At 32.0% G+C, this 13,726-nt stretch overlaps 2 protein-coding genes across 2 annotated transcripts; one reads left to right on the plus strand and one right to left on the minus strand.

Annotated features, from left to right (window-relative positions):
- Positions 1-8,125: 8,125 nt before the first annotated feature.
- LOC131673496 (GTP-binding protein 10 homolog) lies at positions 8,126-10,572 on the plus strand. The gene is made up of 5 exons (XM_058951517.1): positions 8,126-8,227; positions 8,761-9,015; positions 9,146-9,452; positions 9,531-9,749; positions 9,832-10,572. The coding sequence occupies exons 2-5, from the start codon at positions 8,965-8,967 to the stop codon at positions 10,437-10,439; spliced, it is 1,185 nt and encodes a 394-aa protein (XP_058807500.1). The 5' UTR covers positions 8,126-8,227; positions 8,761-8,964; the 3' UTR covers positions 10,440-10,572.
- LOC131673495 (tRNA N6-adenosine threonylcarbamoyltransferase, mitochondrial) lies at positions 10,416-12,413 on the minus strand. Its single transcript, XM_058951516.1, has 5 exons — positions 11,964-12,413; positions 11,628-11,886; positions 11,427-11,555; positions 10,945-11,301; positions 10,416-10,867 (listed from the first exon to the last, which is right to left on the minus strand). The coding sequence occupies exons 1-5, from the start codon at positions 12,182-12,184 to the stop codon at positions 10,559-10,561; spliced, it is 1,275 nt and encodes a 424-aa protein (XP_058807499.1). The 5' UTR covers positions 12,185-12,413; the 3' UTR covers positions 10,416-10,558.
- Positions 12,414-13,726: the final 1,313 nt, after the last annotated feature.

The following is a 13,726-nucleotide window of genomic DNA, read 5'->3' on the forward strand; positions in this document are numbered from 1 at the left end:
ACGCGGCCATTTTAGTGGCTTAAGAGACTTTTTACGACTCGCAGCAAATTACGCCACGATGTGTAACAAATTGCTCGATGCAGAGGCGATAACTGTGAACGGTCAATCACAGCTTGTCGTAGTATTTTACTATTCGCAACTGGGAGTTAATACGCTTTGCTCCTTCAAAGAAACTGGATTACTAATTACAATTGTATGTTTTTTTAAGTCGCCGGGGAAAGTGTTATTTTCCTGCCCGTTCGCCAAGTAATTTTGCTAAAAAGCAACGTCTTCGATTTGTAAAATGCATAAAATTTTCAAAGTGACTTCGAACAGCAAACTTGCATGATACACAACTGTAAGCAAGCAGTGATTAGCCGACGAAGTCAAAAACTAATGCGCAAGTGTGTTTTGTCACGGCACAGTCAAGTCCGTTGGCACACGACGCCGAAAAAGTTTTCTCTCTCTCTCTTGTCTACCTCGCGCCTATTTTTTTCCACTCGGCCCTTGTGTTTTCACTGACAGTCGCGCTAATATTCAAGTTTCTCTCATTGCCAGACGAAAAACAACAACAGCACGCAACGAAGATGCCTTGCAATAAGTTACAATTGATTTCAATGGGAACGCGCGCGCACGCCGCAACTTAACCTGCCTCTGATCGATTTGTTTTTCAAACTCGTCACGTTTTCATCCTTTGCCGTTATTGACAGTCGAACAATTAATACAACCGTTTACTTTAGTTTTGCGACTCTATCTTTTTCGCGTGAATCAGCGTCGCTTTCCGGCTGTTACTTTTACATTGATCGCATATATTTACATATATTGACGTACTTGCATGCACAACACGTCACTACTGTGTACGCACTTTTTGATTTTGCAACAGCCACGACGATGCTCTTTTGTCCCAATGCTTTATCGGACACTTAAAACAAATTAATGTCAGAGTAAGCTTTTTACCGTTGGGACTTTTCACGCATCTTTGTTATATTTTCTCTCCCTCGTCACACAATGAAGTTTCCTCGTACAAATTGGCATTGCGTGCCGCGACAATGTATTTATTTTTTTTTTCACTTAGAGCAAGCTAATAATATCCGTTAAAGTTGAAAAATATTTCGCGCGGTAGCTCGTCAAAGATAGCGGTCGCTACAGAAACGAGCGTCTTAGTGTCGATAAGGTTACATAATCACGAAAAAGGTTGACGCATTTTTTCCGTTAGGGTGACGATTCCTACGCGAAAGATTAAAACAATAATTAGTTCAAAGCCGCGCCACGTACGACATTGGCTCGGGATTCCGTTGTTGTTTATGCAACAAGTCGCGCGCGCGTGCAAACTTTCCTCCGACGAACGTCTCAACCACCGCCTACCAACGTCGTTGACTGACCGATCTAAAGCTTCATTGAGCAAATAACGATGGCGAATGAAAAAAAAAAGAACTACGGGATTCGAAGTGAGGAAGCAAAGAAAAACTGAATTACCTGACGTGCTGCATCCGCGTGGTTTAGTATGCAACCTCGTCCCAAACTTGACACTGAGAAGTAAGTTGCGTTGGTCACAAACGCACGACAAACGCGGTCACGCGCTCGCTCGGTACGAACACAACGATAACGGAAAGACAGAGAAAAAAACTAAACGGGCCGAACAAAAAAATTAATGTCGAAAAAGAAAAAAAGCAAATAGTTTTTTTTTTTTTTTTTTTGGCGTATCAAGATGTAGCAGCCGCACTGGCTGCGAATGCTCTTGAGACTGAGGCCAGAGGACGCCTTAGAGCAAGTAAAGCTTAGTCGGCCCCGCTAGATTTAATTTTAACGCGCACAGCAGCAGCATCAGCTACACATTCGCATGCGCTCCTATTAACCCCCGCGACCACAAGACGAGCCTCCCGACCGACGGCTCTGTTTCATCAGAGATGACGTCGATATTGCGGGCATGTCGCGCGATACTGCAGCGAGTTAGCCGATTATTGTCCGAGTTAGTTGAAGTTACTTATTCCGTTTTTTTCTTTCTTTTTGCCGATTCGAATTTACCCAATGAGTTTGACGAGATAATTAACGGGTTTGATGCTTATCGCTCGCGTCGTAATATCGATGGACGTTTTGATGATTCAATGTTTCTTCTATTCATCATTGGCGATTCAATGCTAATCGCAGGTATCTCTTTACCAAACGTCTATATATAGCTCGAGAAAGCTACTCAGATAAGTTTTACTTAATATAAAGTTTACGAACGAAACATAGACATGTTTGATTCTGTTTAAATTTATAATCTTTTACATTTTCTAAAAATCAGAAAAGGAAATAAATATTTTATAATTGAAACTTTAATTAAATATACATATTACCATTGAATGAAGATGATTAGACGTGCAAGCTACAAATATATCATCTTTAATTTTGAGCTTGTAGGCGTCGTTTGTACAAAGAAAATTTCCATACTTTAGAACATACCTAATTTGTGTAGAACAATATTATGGCTTATCAATGTAACGACGTAAGTCTTGATTTTGTCAATCAATCCAGTTTTAGAGTTTGTAACACAAGGTTTTTATTTTTATTTGTTCATCTAAAACGTCTTAAAAAATTTAGAAATCGGCATCGTAACAATTATTTCGGATGTATATTTCAAAATAATCTTTAAATATCCTTTATACTACGAATTACACTATGTTTGTTCAGAGGTTGATAAAATATTGAACGATGATTGAAAAAACCCGATTCATTTTTATTGTGTGCAGATAATCTATCTCTTTGTAGGTATAGAGATACTAATTATATTCGTAAAATTGAAGTGGATAATGCAAAGATCAGCCATTGAAGTTGAAATGCATGGGTCAGTAACTTTTATGACAACAGTTCCTGAGTACCATATTGATATACTTTTTAATTTTATCAACAGAAAGCTTTACTTTTAGAAAATACATATTCTACGTAATTATGATATTACGCAAAGAATTGATACTCGTAAGTTTATTATTTTCAGAATCAAAATAAAAATGAAAGCGTGAAGTATTCTAAAATGGAAAGCTCTTAAACGCTTTTTAAAAGATGTTTTATTTGCTTGCAAGTATGCTAGATCGTTTGATAGAGATGAGAAGAATCATCTAGAATGTATCTATCTTCGATGCGTATATATACGATTGATTCCTTGCCTATACAATTACTGTCGAACAATTGGTTTTGCGCAAACGTTATACGACACAAGTCGGCTTGTGCACACTTGCATATGTACGAACGAACGCATGCACAAGCGATCGCGCAAGCGCGTAATTGATGTGTATGACAAAAGAAGTTGATTTGGGAATCGATGATTACTATATATAGAGATTTACGTGAGCATGTATGTATAAATACATATATGGCATAGTTTTATTGTTTCGTTTCGTTTTATGGATCGTGAAAGAAAAAAAAAACAAACATGTTTGATTTCCAATTCATTTAATTTATTTTATAGAATGGATCGATCGTTGAACTATAACTAGCCTCGTAAACGCGTACTTAACTAATTATAGTTCAAATGATGATTAGCTAAGAAAAAAATGAAAACTTATCACTTCAAGTAACATTTATAAGATATACAATGAACGATATAGTGTATGCGACACATATACAAAGATATACGAACAATTACGAGAATTTATTAACAAATGGGATCATTTTTTAATTAATATCATGAAGACTGACTGCCAGAGTAATTTAGGTTCAATTTGAAGCAATTGGTGTAATTACTACTCAAGTATTATTTTTATAATTTTTTTCTAACTTGCTGTTTGAAATAGTCTCTTACTTTACTGATGTTGTGCACTATCTAGATGCTATTTAGATCATTTGGTTGGAAAAAATGATGATTTTTTTCTTTGGAACCGTTTTCTAAATGCAGCTGACATAGTTATCCATATCTTGTGGTGAATATTATCATAAACAATTGAAACAAACACTATATTTTTTTTTATTCATAATTATTTTTTGCTTTTGTTTCATCTCTAAATAAATTTTGTTCGTAAATTAATTATACTACGCGTTTTTGATGATACGAATAATCAATCCTATAAAAATTTGCTAAAAGCTTACTAATCTAACGCCACTATTCCTATACGATCGATGCAAGAATAGAAAGGAAATGATTCCATTCTCGATATTTGTCTACATTTAAATACATTTTACAATGTGATGCAAACTCTGACGTACATTATTATCTCAAAGAAAGAATGAGAGTAGAGATCCATCATGTCGTATCGATTTCGCAATCGAATCCGGTGCGTTTCGATTTTTAATGGATAACGTCGGCTAGGCAAATCCATTGGGGTCCCATGCGGCGATGTGCAGTACGCGCGCACGACGCCACTTGTTCCCTTGTGTAATACACATGCGAGTGCACTACCAGGCGCCACGTCACGCGACGTCACGTGTGCCAAGCCGATTGTCCACGTCGCGTGATCCATAAATAAGAGGCAGTGCGTCGCCGTTGAGATTTAACGAATGAAGCCGCGGCATTGCGTCAGCGAGGCGCGCGCAAACCCGAAGGAAGCACGGAGAAGAAAAGTAAGCGAGACGCCTCGAACGTCCTTTAATCTTTCCTCGTGACTGCTAAAATTATCATTGTTCTTTTCGAAAAAAGGTCATTGTTATGAATGCATCATTCCCAGAGCTACTAGTATCAAGCTGAACATTTTCTGGCAAGTGACAAATAATTTTAGTTTTTTTCAAAAGTCGGGTCACCGGAATAAATGAAATGTCGTTCGTCAAATGGTTGCAAGTACATAAGAACGATGCGTATGGGAATGCAAGTGTACGAAATCAACATCTTTAAAAATTTCATTGATTAATAATTCTTTATCCACGGTACTACGAGTAGCGAAGAGGGAAGATTACTAGCATGATGCATTAAACTCGATCACATTATACGAAACCGCCTCTGTCTACAAAGTTTTTGCTGTGAAATTTTTCATGTTGTATTTAAAAATGGTAAATCTAATTCTGCAATAATTAATTTACAAGATGTCAATATACATATATTGATTTACTTATACTACAGTTTTATTTCTAATAATAATAAGGTACAAATAAACAATTCAAATGTAAAAACCTTTATTGTATTTGTTAAAATATCACGTAATTTTTACTTTTTCAGACAAATATGTCGCTAATTTATTTTTTAATAATAATTATCCACTCCTAAAGGAAAAGAAAATGTTATCTTACGAAATTATTATGGTAAAAATATTTAATTAACTTTCTCACACGGACTCAAAACGTATGAGAATCAAAATAACTGAAGAGACCATTTTTAAATTCTTGAAAGCTCTGTAAGCAAGCAAGCGGTTACATTCACAGGCATTTCAGCGTTTACTACAGTCATCTTTTGGCATTATTAGTAACTATAATGAGCAACAGCTGATTAGTGCAGTCTTCACGTGGATTAAATCGAGGCGACCCTGGCAGAAAAATAATTGATTTAAAAAAAAATATATATACCATTAGTTTCGTCTTAATTTGTACCACTCGAAAATTGCTTTTTTGGATTTTGTACCCCCTCCCCCCCAAATGTTAAAAAAAAGCGAAAAAAACGAAATTTCGGAAAACTCATACTCCTGGCAGAAAAATGATAGATATCTTAAAAGAAAAAAAATACCACTTGTTTCATTTTAATTTGTACCATCAGAAAAATGTTTTTTTGGAATTTGTACCCTCTCTAAAAACAGAGAAAAAAAGATTTTCGTAGGGTAGATTAGCAATTCAAATTAACGTATTACTGCGCATGCACGGCGGAAAATCTATCTCCAGCAGAAAAATATGCGATTTAAAAAAGAAAATATATGAATGCCTTCTTCTTAATTTGTACCATCTAAAAAATACATAAAACTAATTTGTATCCCTGTAGAATTTGAATAATACAATGTTTTTGTGCGATTGTAATACTGATAAATTTTACAGGAAAATCTTTTATTTCTTAAGAAAAAAATATATTTCTAGCTTTACCTTAAATTTTACCAACTGAAAATAGTTTTATTGTAATTTTTACACTCTAAAATTTAATTAGTCATGTTAATATACAAAGTCCTAAGTTAACGTGTGTTCTTAAACTCCTACATCCGCAAAAACAGCTGATTATTCGAATGATAAAGTAGGAAACTCTGATAGGAAAAATATTTATTTACCAATGCGAAAACAGCCCGACACAAATAACATTTTATAAAAAAAAATGATCACATCTCACGTATGGCTAATTGTACTTCTCGAAAAAATAATTATTTGTTATTGTACCATTATATTTCTCATAAAAAATAAAAAATATCGTTATCGATAATTCACCTCCTATTTATTCACATAAAAGACATAATTACAAGCAAAAATAAATTCATAAAAAAATTGTACCTTCTGTAGTCTAAATTGTACCATCAGTACAGTTCTATAAATTTGTTTCTAAAAGAAATAATAGGACAATTACAAAGCTCTACGCCTGCGAAAAGTGCATTTCCGGATGACACTTGTAAGTTGTAACAATTAGTGGTAATTTGTAATTGTACTATTATTTCTTTTAGAAACAAATTTATAGAATTGTACTGATGGTACAATTTAGACTACAGAAGGTACAATTTTTCTGTGGATTTATTTTTGCTTAATTATGTCTTTTATGTGAATAAATAGGAGGTGAATTATCGATAACGATATTTTTTATTTTTTCTGAGAAATATAAAGGTACAATAACAAATAATTATTTTTCGAGAAGTACAATTAGACATACGTGAGATGTGATCATTTTTTTTTTTATGAAATGTTATTTGTGTCGAGCTATTTTCGCATCGGTATTTATTTCCTAAAACAAAATACACCACCAGCCTTGCCTTAATCAGTACCATTTGAAAAATAGTTATTTTGGAATTTGAACCCCTCGAAAATATTGAGAAAAAAATTAATTCGTAGTCTAATTGGACGATTCTAATTTCGTGTCTTCCGCGCTGCGGAAAATCTCGTTTCTCGGCGGAAAAATCGTGAAATTTTAATGTAAAAGATTATGAATGTCTTCTTCTTAATTTGTACCATCTACGAAATCCAAAAATATAATTTGTACCCCTGTAGAATTTGAATTATACAGCGTTTTTCATAGAAACACAGTAAAATGCAAAAAATAATAAAATTTTTTATCCTAGCAGAAAAATGGTGAATTTTCTTAAAAAATTTTAAATAAATAGCTTTATGCCTATTTGGACTATTCAAAATTATCTAAATTTTCTTTTCTGTACCCCTCCAAATTCCAAATCCAAAATTATATTAAAGTTATAAGAGCTGCATTAATAGGAATGGGTTATTTTCTGAAATAATCCATTCCTATTAATACCTATTAATACAGCTGTATTTATTAATAGGAATGGGTTATTTTCTGAAATAACCCATTCCTATTAATAAATGAAATTTCGTGGAGTTATAAATAACTTTTGCTATCTTTGTTAACCACGCGCAGTTTTTCTGTAATTTTTTTATTACAGTTGTACTAATTAATAGAAACGGGTTATTTCAGAAAATAGCCTATTCCTATTAATGAGAGCAGCATTAATAGGAATGGGTTATTTTCCGAAATAATCCATTCCTATTAATACAGCTCTTATAACTTCAATATAATTTTGGATTTGAAATTTGGAGGGGTACAGAAAAGAAAATTTAGATAATTTTGAATAGTCCAAATAGACATAAAGCTATTTACTTAAAATTTTTTAAGAAAATTCACCATTTTTCTGCCAGGATCACAAATTTTATTAATTTTTTGCATTTTACTGTGTTTCTATGAAAAACGCTGTATAATTCAAATTCTACAGGGGTACAAATTATATTTTTGGATTTCGTAGATGGTTCAAATTAAGAAGAAGACATTCATAATCTTATACATTAAAATTTCACGATTTTTCCGCCAAGAAAAGAGATTTTCCGTAGCGCAGAAGACACGAAATTAGAATCGTCGAATTAAACTACGAATTAATTTTTTTCTCAATATTTTCGAGGGGTTCAAATTCCAAAATAACTATTTCTCAAATGGTGGTGATTAAGGCAAGGCTGGTGGTGTATTTGGTTTTAAGAAATAAATATTTTTCCTATCAGAGTTTCCTACTTTATCATCCGAGTAATCAGCTGTTTTTGCGGATGTTATAGGATCAGTTAAGAACATACGTTAACTTAGGACTTTGTATATTAACACGACTAATTAAATTTTAGAGTGTAAAAATTACAATAAAACTATTTTCAGTTGGTAAAATTTAAGGTAAAGCTAGAAATATATTTTTTTCTTAAGAAATAAAAGATTTTCCTGTAAAATTTATCAGTATTACAATCGCACAAAAAACATTGTATTATTCAAATTCTACAAGGATACAAATTAGTTTTATGTTTTTCTTAGATGGTATAAATTAAGAAGAAGGCATTTATATATTTTTTTAAATCGCATATTTTTCTGCTAGAAGATAGATTTTCCGCCGCGCTGCGTAGTAATACGTTAATTTGAATTGCTAATCTACCCTACGAAAATCTTTTTTTTCTCTATTTTTAGAGAGGGTACAAATTCCAAAATAGCATTTTTCTGATGGTACAAATTAAAATGAAACAAATGGTATTTTTTTCTTTTAAGATATCTATCATTTTTCTGTCAGGAGTATGAGTTTTCCGAAATATCGTTTTTTTCGCTTTTTTTTTAACTTTTTAGGAGGGTACAAATTCCATAAAAGCAATTTTCGAGTGGTACAAATTAAGACGAAGCTAATGTTATATTTTTTTTTAAATCAATCATTTTTCTGCCAGGGTCGTTTCGATGTGGATTAACCGAACCGGACGAGACAGTATGTTTAGATTTTTCCTGGAGTTGGTTGTTTATCAACGTAATGAGAACGTTTTAAAGGAAATCCCATAACGTCAACAACTTCAAAATCAACTAGATTAACAAAATGTTCTATATTTTATTCTTTTATTATAATACCGTCAGGTGATTATTATATAGCAAGAAAAATGGTTTATTTAACTCGAATTGTAGGTTATGCTAAAAAGGCACACTTCAAGGTATATATAAATATCGTTTTAAATTGACTGTTTCATATAAATTTGAAAACTAATTTAATAACTTAGTTTTTAAAACTTTTATATAAATTATTTGAGAAACAATCATTGATTTTGTACAATTTATTTTAAGCCTCAAAGAAAATATCTACAAAGTGGATTCCTTGATTTGCTTCGATTTCATGTGAGAGGTGGTACTGGAGGTTCTGGTTTATCTAAGTATGGTGGAATAGGTGGAAGAGGAGGTGATGTTATTGTTAGAGCAAAAGAAGGTATTACTTTGAGAGATTTATCAAAGTATGTACAAAACAAGGAACTAGTTGCTGGGACTGGATTTGATAGTACAAAGAAAGGAATTTTGGGAATTGCTGGAGAGGATATAATAATCAATGTTCCATCTGGTGTAATTGTATATAATGAACAGACTAAAACTGTCATTGGTGAGCCATTATTCAAACTGTATAGATGTGATGGATTTTCATCCTTTTAAAGAGAGTTATTTCATATCATTTTTCTAGGTGAAGTGAATGAACCTGATAAAACATTAGTTGTAGCTCTTGGAGGAGTTGGTGGTTGTGCAGAAACTAATTACAGTGGGCAAAGAGGAGAGTCTTATCATATCATTTTAGATTTGAAGTTGATATCTGATATTGCTTTAGTTGGTTTTCCTAATGCAGGAAAGAGTACACTAATAAGATCAGTATCAAATGCTAAACCAAAAATTGCAGAATATCCTTGTATGAAGTTACTATTCTTTCAGAAGAAATATTGACTACAAAAGATTGTTTATGTTTTAATGTTAATTTTATTTCCTTTTAGTTACTACTGTGAGGCCACATTTAGGAAAAATTATATATCCAGATTTCCGTGAAATATTAATAGCTGATTTACCTGGATTAATTGAAGGAGCTCATAAGAATATTGGAAAAGGCCATAGTTTCTTGAAGCATTTAGAAAGAACAAAATTACTGTTATTTATAATTGATATTCAAGGATTCAGATTGTCACCTAAACATTGTTTGAGAAATGCTTTAGAAACTGTCCTTCTATTAAATAAGGAGATTGAATTTTACAAACCAGAATTACTAAGCTTACCAGCAATTTTATTACTTAATAAGATGGACACTAAAAATGCTTCTAAAATATTAGATAATATTAAACCAAAGTTAGAAAATTTGGACAACTATAGATCAGAATTCCCAGATGATATTTGTCCAGAGCAAACTTTGAAGTTTGAAAATATTCTACCTGTATCATTGATTAATAAAGATAAAGATGAAATGAAACTAATCAAAGATACCCTAAGAATGAATCTTGATAAGATACAAGAGTTAAAGGATCTCAAAATTGAAAAAGAAATGCCAGAGCTCAAATTGGTTCGAAAATTAAAAAGACATATGACATTACATGCTCCCGTACTTGTGTGAATGATTTGATGGTTTTCATTAAATTTTTACCAATAATTAAATTATAATTATTATCAGCTAGTTGTAAAAAGTTTATTATATTTTTACAGTATGTACAGTATGACTTGAATATTAAATAGCTATCTACCTATAATGTTTCGTAAATAAATTTTTATCCATTTTCGTTTTATTCCCTCATCTGTTAAAATTTTACTCCAGTTTTCTCCTATTGGAGCTCTATGTCTGATATCAATTGCATCAATTTCTTCTGGATTTCTCAGTACTCCAATACCTGCATTATATTTCTCAATTCCATTCCATGCGACCATAATCCCATTATCCGTGCAGAGTTTTGGAGGTGGTCTTATAAATTTATATCCTCTTTCGGAGCAAAGTTTTTCTAAACATTTGGCAAATATGTTGTTTGAAGCTACACCACCAGATACAATCTGTAATGTGTAATATCATAGTTTAATTAACTTAAAATTATTGTCAATACATAAATTTGGACCCAACTGATCAGTACCAATGTTTTCTTGTTCTTGGATATTAATTCTCTTTTCTCAATAAATTCCATTGCTCTTTCTGTTCTTATACATATGTGCCGAATAATTATTTGTAAAAAACCAGCACAAAGATTGTTCATACTTGGAATTAGCTCATCTTCTGTTAGATTATGTTTTGCTCTTTCAATACTTATGAAACGTTTAGCTGCACTTTTCAATCCTGAAAAACTGAAATTACAATCTCTATAATGTGTTAGAGGTAGAGGAAATTGAAACTGATCAGGGTTGTCAGCTTTAAGTGAAGCTAATTCAATAGCTTGACCTCCACTTATTTGTGAATATTCTGGAATATTTATTAGTTTTAAGCTTCGACCAATCTGAAATAATAAATTTTAAATCAACACTCTTTGGCAAATATTTGGCTAGGTTCTATGTGAAGAATTAGTTTAGGTAATTTTTAAACTTTAAACCTCCAGAAAATTTTCTAATTTTGGAAATTTACCTTATCAAAAGCTTCACCTGGAGCATCGTCTGTTGTTTGTCCAAGAATTTTAAATTGATCAACAGCCTCAGCAAAGGCTAGTAAACAATGGCCACCTGATATAAGAAGAACTAGAAATGGAAATTCTACCTGTAACAAAAATCTTAAAAAGTATGTCAAATTAAACTATACAATATAATTATCATTAATTGACAGAAGTACTTTTTCAATCATTCTTGCCATCAAGGCATGAGCTTGCATATGATGAATAGGTATCACAGGTTTATTAAATGAGCGAGATAGTTGTTGGGCTAAATCTCTTCCAACAATCAATGATAAAGGTAAACCAGGTTCTAGTGTTACAGCAATGGCATCCACGTCACTTAATTCTATATTTGCAGACTTTATACATTGCTCATAAACATTATAAATGTTTTCTTTATGTAAATCTCTTGCTGTAGTTGGATTAATACCTCCTTCACTGTGTACAATATATAAAAAATTATTTAGAATCATTGAAAAGATGTGAAGTAACAAATAAAATAAAAAAACGTTTACATTAAATGTTTCACCAATTGTGAATGATGAGCTTCTCCTAAAATTTTCCCATTGCTATCAACAATAGCAATACCGGTATCATCGCAACTTGTTTCAATGCCTAAAATTATTATTGGTTTATTTGTAGTTGACAATTTTCTTGTTGTTCTATAAATCAATGCTTGATTGCTGCTATTCCACAGACTTTTATAAAATCTAACAAATTGTCGTAATTGATGCATTTTTTAATTTTATTTTCTCGGTATTGAATATACATAACCTCTTATTGTAACTTTACAAACAAAACGGTCTGAATAAAAAGAAGATAAGCAGCGTGTACGCGAAGAATATATATTTTGCGCGACCGAAATCGCTTTAGTACACGCAAAGGTGTTTACATAGACAAAGTTCTAGTTTGCGTATAAAAACAACTAGAAATTTCAAAATCTATCTTAAAATAAGAAAGATCGTACAAAATTATTAATCACAACACATTCAAAACGTGCATCGTCTGCTCGAAAATCACGTGTACTCATCAGTGCGCTTTTGCTCCTGTGATGAGCTTTCATTAGATGGGGCTAATGTTTTGGTATGAGTGCGATAGTAAACTTGCGGGTTGAACATTTTATTTGAAATACTTATAAGTAGCATATTGCCAAGTATCCTGGCGTTTGTTGAACAAAATGCTTCAAACAGATCAAGACGCTGTATTTTCTACATTCGTCCTTCGATTCTGGTATTTACTCCATAATAATTGAAATGTATTCTATGGACGTAAATTTTAAATAAATGCCGAAGAATTATTGGTTGAAGGCATTGCAATTTCTATAGTAGTGTGAATGTGGTTAGGAGGACTTTCAACTGATAATCCGCAAAATATAATCTTTGTTAGCTTTAGTTTTTGGATTTTTGTCTTTACGTATGCATTTGAGCTTTAAGGTCATCATCTTCGTTAGTGACTACGAGGGTCTGGACAGGGGTGTTACATGTTGGCAAACCAATTTATTACACTTCGAGCCTCTGACTTTTAAATTATTTTGATTTATCCACTTGTCAAATTTTCAAGACTTGTTAGTCTGCTTTAACGTAGCCTAAATTCAAGACTTAAAATTAGACAAACAACTGCTAAATAAAAATATTTATGCAGCATCTTTATCGTTACCCAATATTATTCTTTTCTGTAAAAGTTAAATTTTATTGCAACTGACATAATATAAATGTAAATTAATTCATATGAAAAAAATATGTTTATAATCAGTTAGTTGTAAATTATGATATTGGTAGAAGAATCATTTGTCAGCTACACGTACATAAAATTAGCACTATTTACTTACTTGAAAACAGAAAGAAGTTTTGTAATTTCAGTTTCAATTCATTATATCAATGACTGATGAATTTATTTAGATTTGGGACATTTTTCCTTGAAAGAGGGCAAGTTCAAGTTGGATCGACATCAACATTGCACAATACAATACTTGACCGGTAGTAGTAAGAAGTAGTGTAAATGGCGCGTGACAGATAGTAGTTTGGTAAAACAATTACTAATAATTTAAACAATATATAATTACTTTGAATGAAAAATTGAAAATACTTGAGGAGCAAATGGCTACCTTAGTTATTTTTGAATTTCTTAATTGACGATTGGGCTTTGATATTCTGTTTTCTAAAAAAAATAATATCTTATAGCAATTTCACTACATAATAATCGCATTTTTGCTTTCATCGCTTACATAAGACTAAGTAATGAAATATTATATATTATTACATATTTTTTGGGTATAAAG

The sequence above is a fragment of the Phymastichus coffea genome, unplaced genomic scaffold, assembly GCF_024137745.1.
Source record: "Phymastichus coffea isolate CEN01 unplaced genomic scaffold, Cenicafe_Pcof_1.1 PCOF00180, whole genome shotgun sequence".
Classification (NCBI taxonomy): Eukaryota; Metazoa; Arthropoda; class Insecta; order Hymenoptera; family Eulophidae; genus Phymastichus; species Phymastichus coffea.

Bases quoted from the DNA above. Each gene is read 5' to 3' on its own strand.
- LOC131673496 (XM_058951517.1), top strand. From the start codon at position 8,965: ATGGTTTATTTAACTCGAATTGTAGGTTATGCTAAAAAGGCACACTTC. The intron at 9,453-9,530 runs GTGAGCCATTAT...TCATTTTTCTAG, and splicing joins ACAGACTAAAACTGTCATTG to GTGAAGTGAATGAACCTGAT. The intron at 9,750-9,831 runs GTATGAAGTTAC...ATTTCCTTTTAG, and splicing joins AAAAATTGCAGAATATCCTT to TTACTACTGTGAGGCCACAT.
- LOC131673495 (XM_058951516.1), bottom strand. From the start codon at position 12,184: ATGCATCAATTACGACAATTTGTTAGATTTTATAAAAGTCTGTGGAAT. The intron at 11,887-11,963 runs GTAAACGTTTTT...TATTGTACACAG, and splicing joins CAATTGGTGAAACATTTAAT to TGAAGGAGGTATTAATCCAA. The intron at 11,556-11,627 runs GTACTTCTGTCA...TTTTTGTTACAG, and splicing joins TGGCAAGAATGATTGAAAAA to GTAGAATTTCCATTTCTAGT.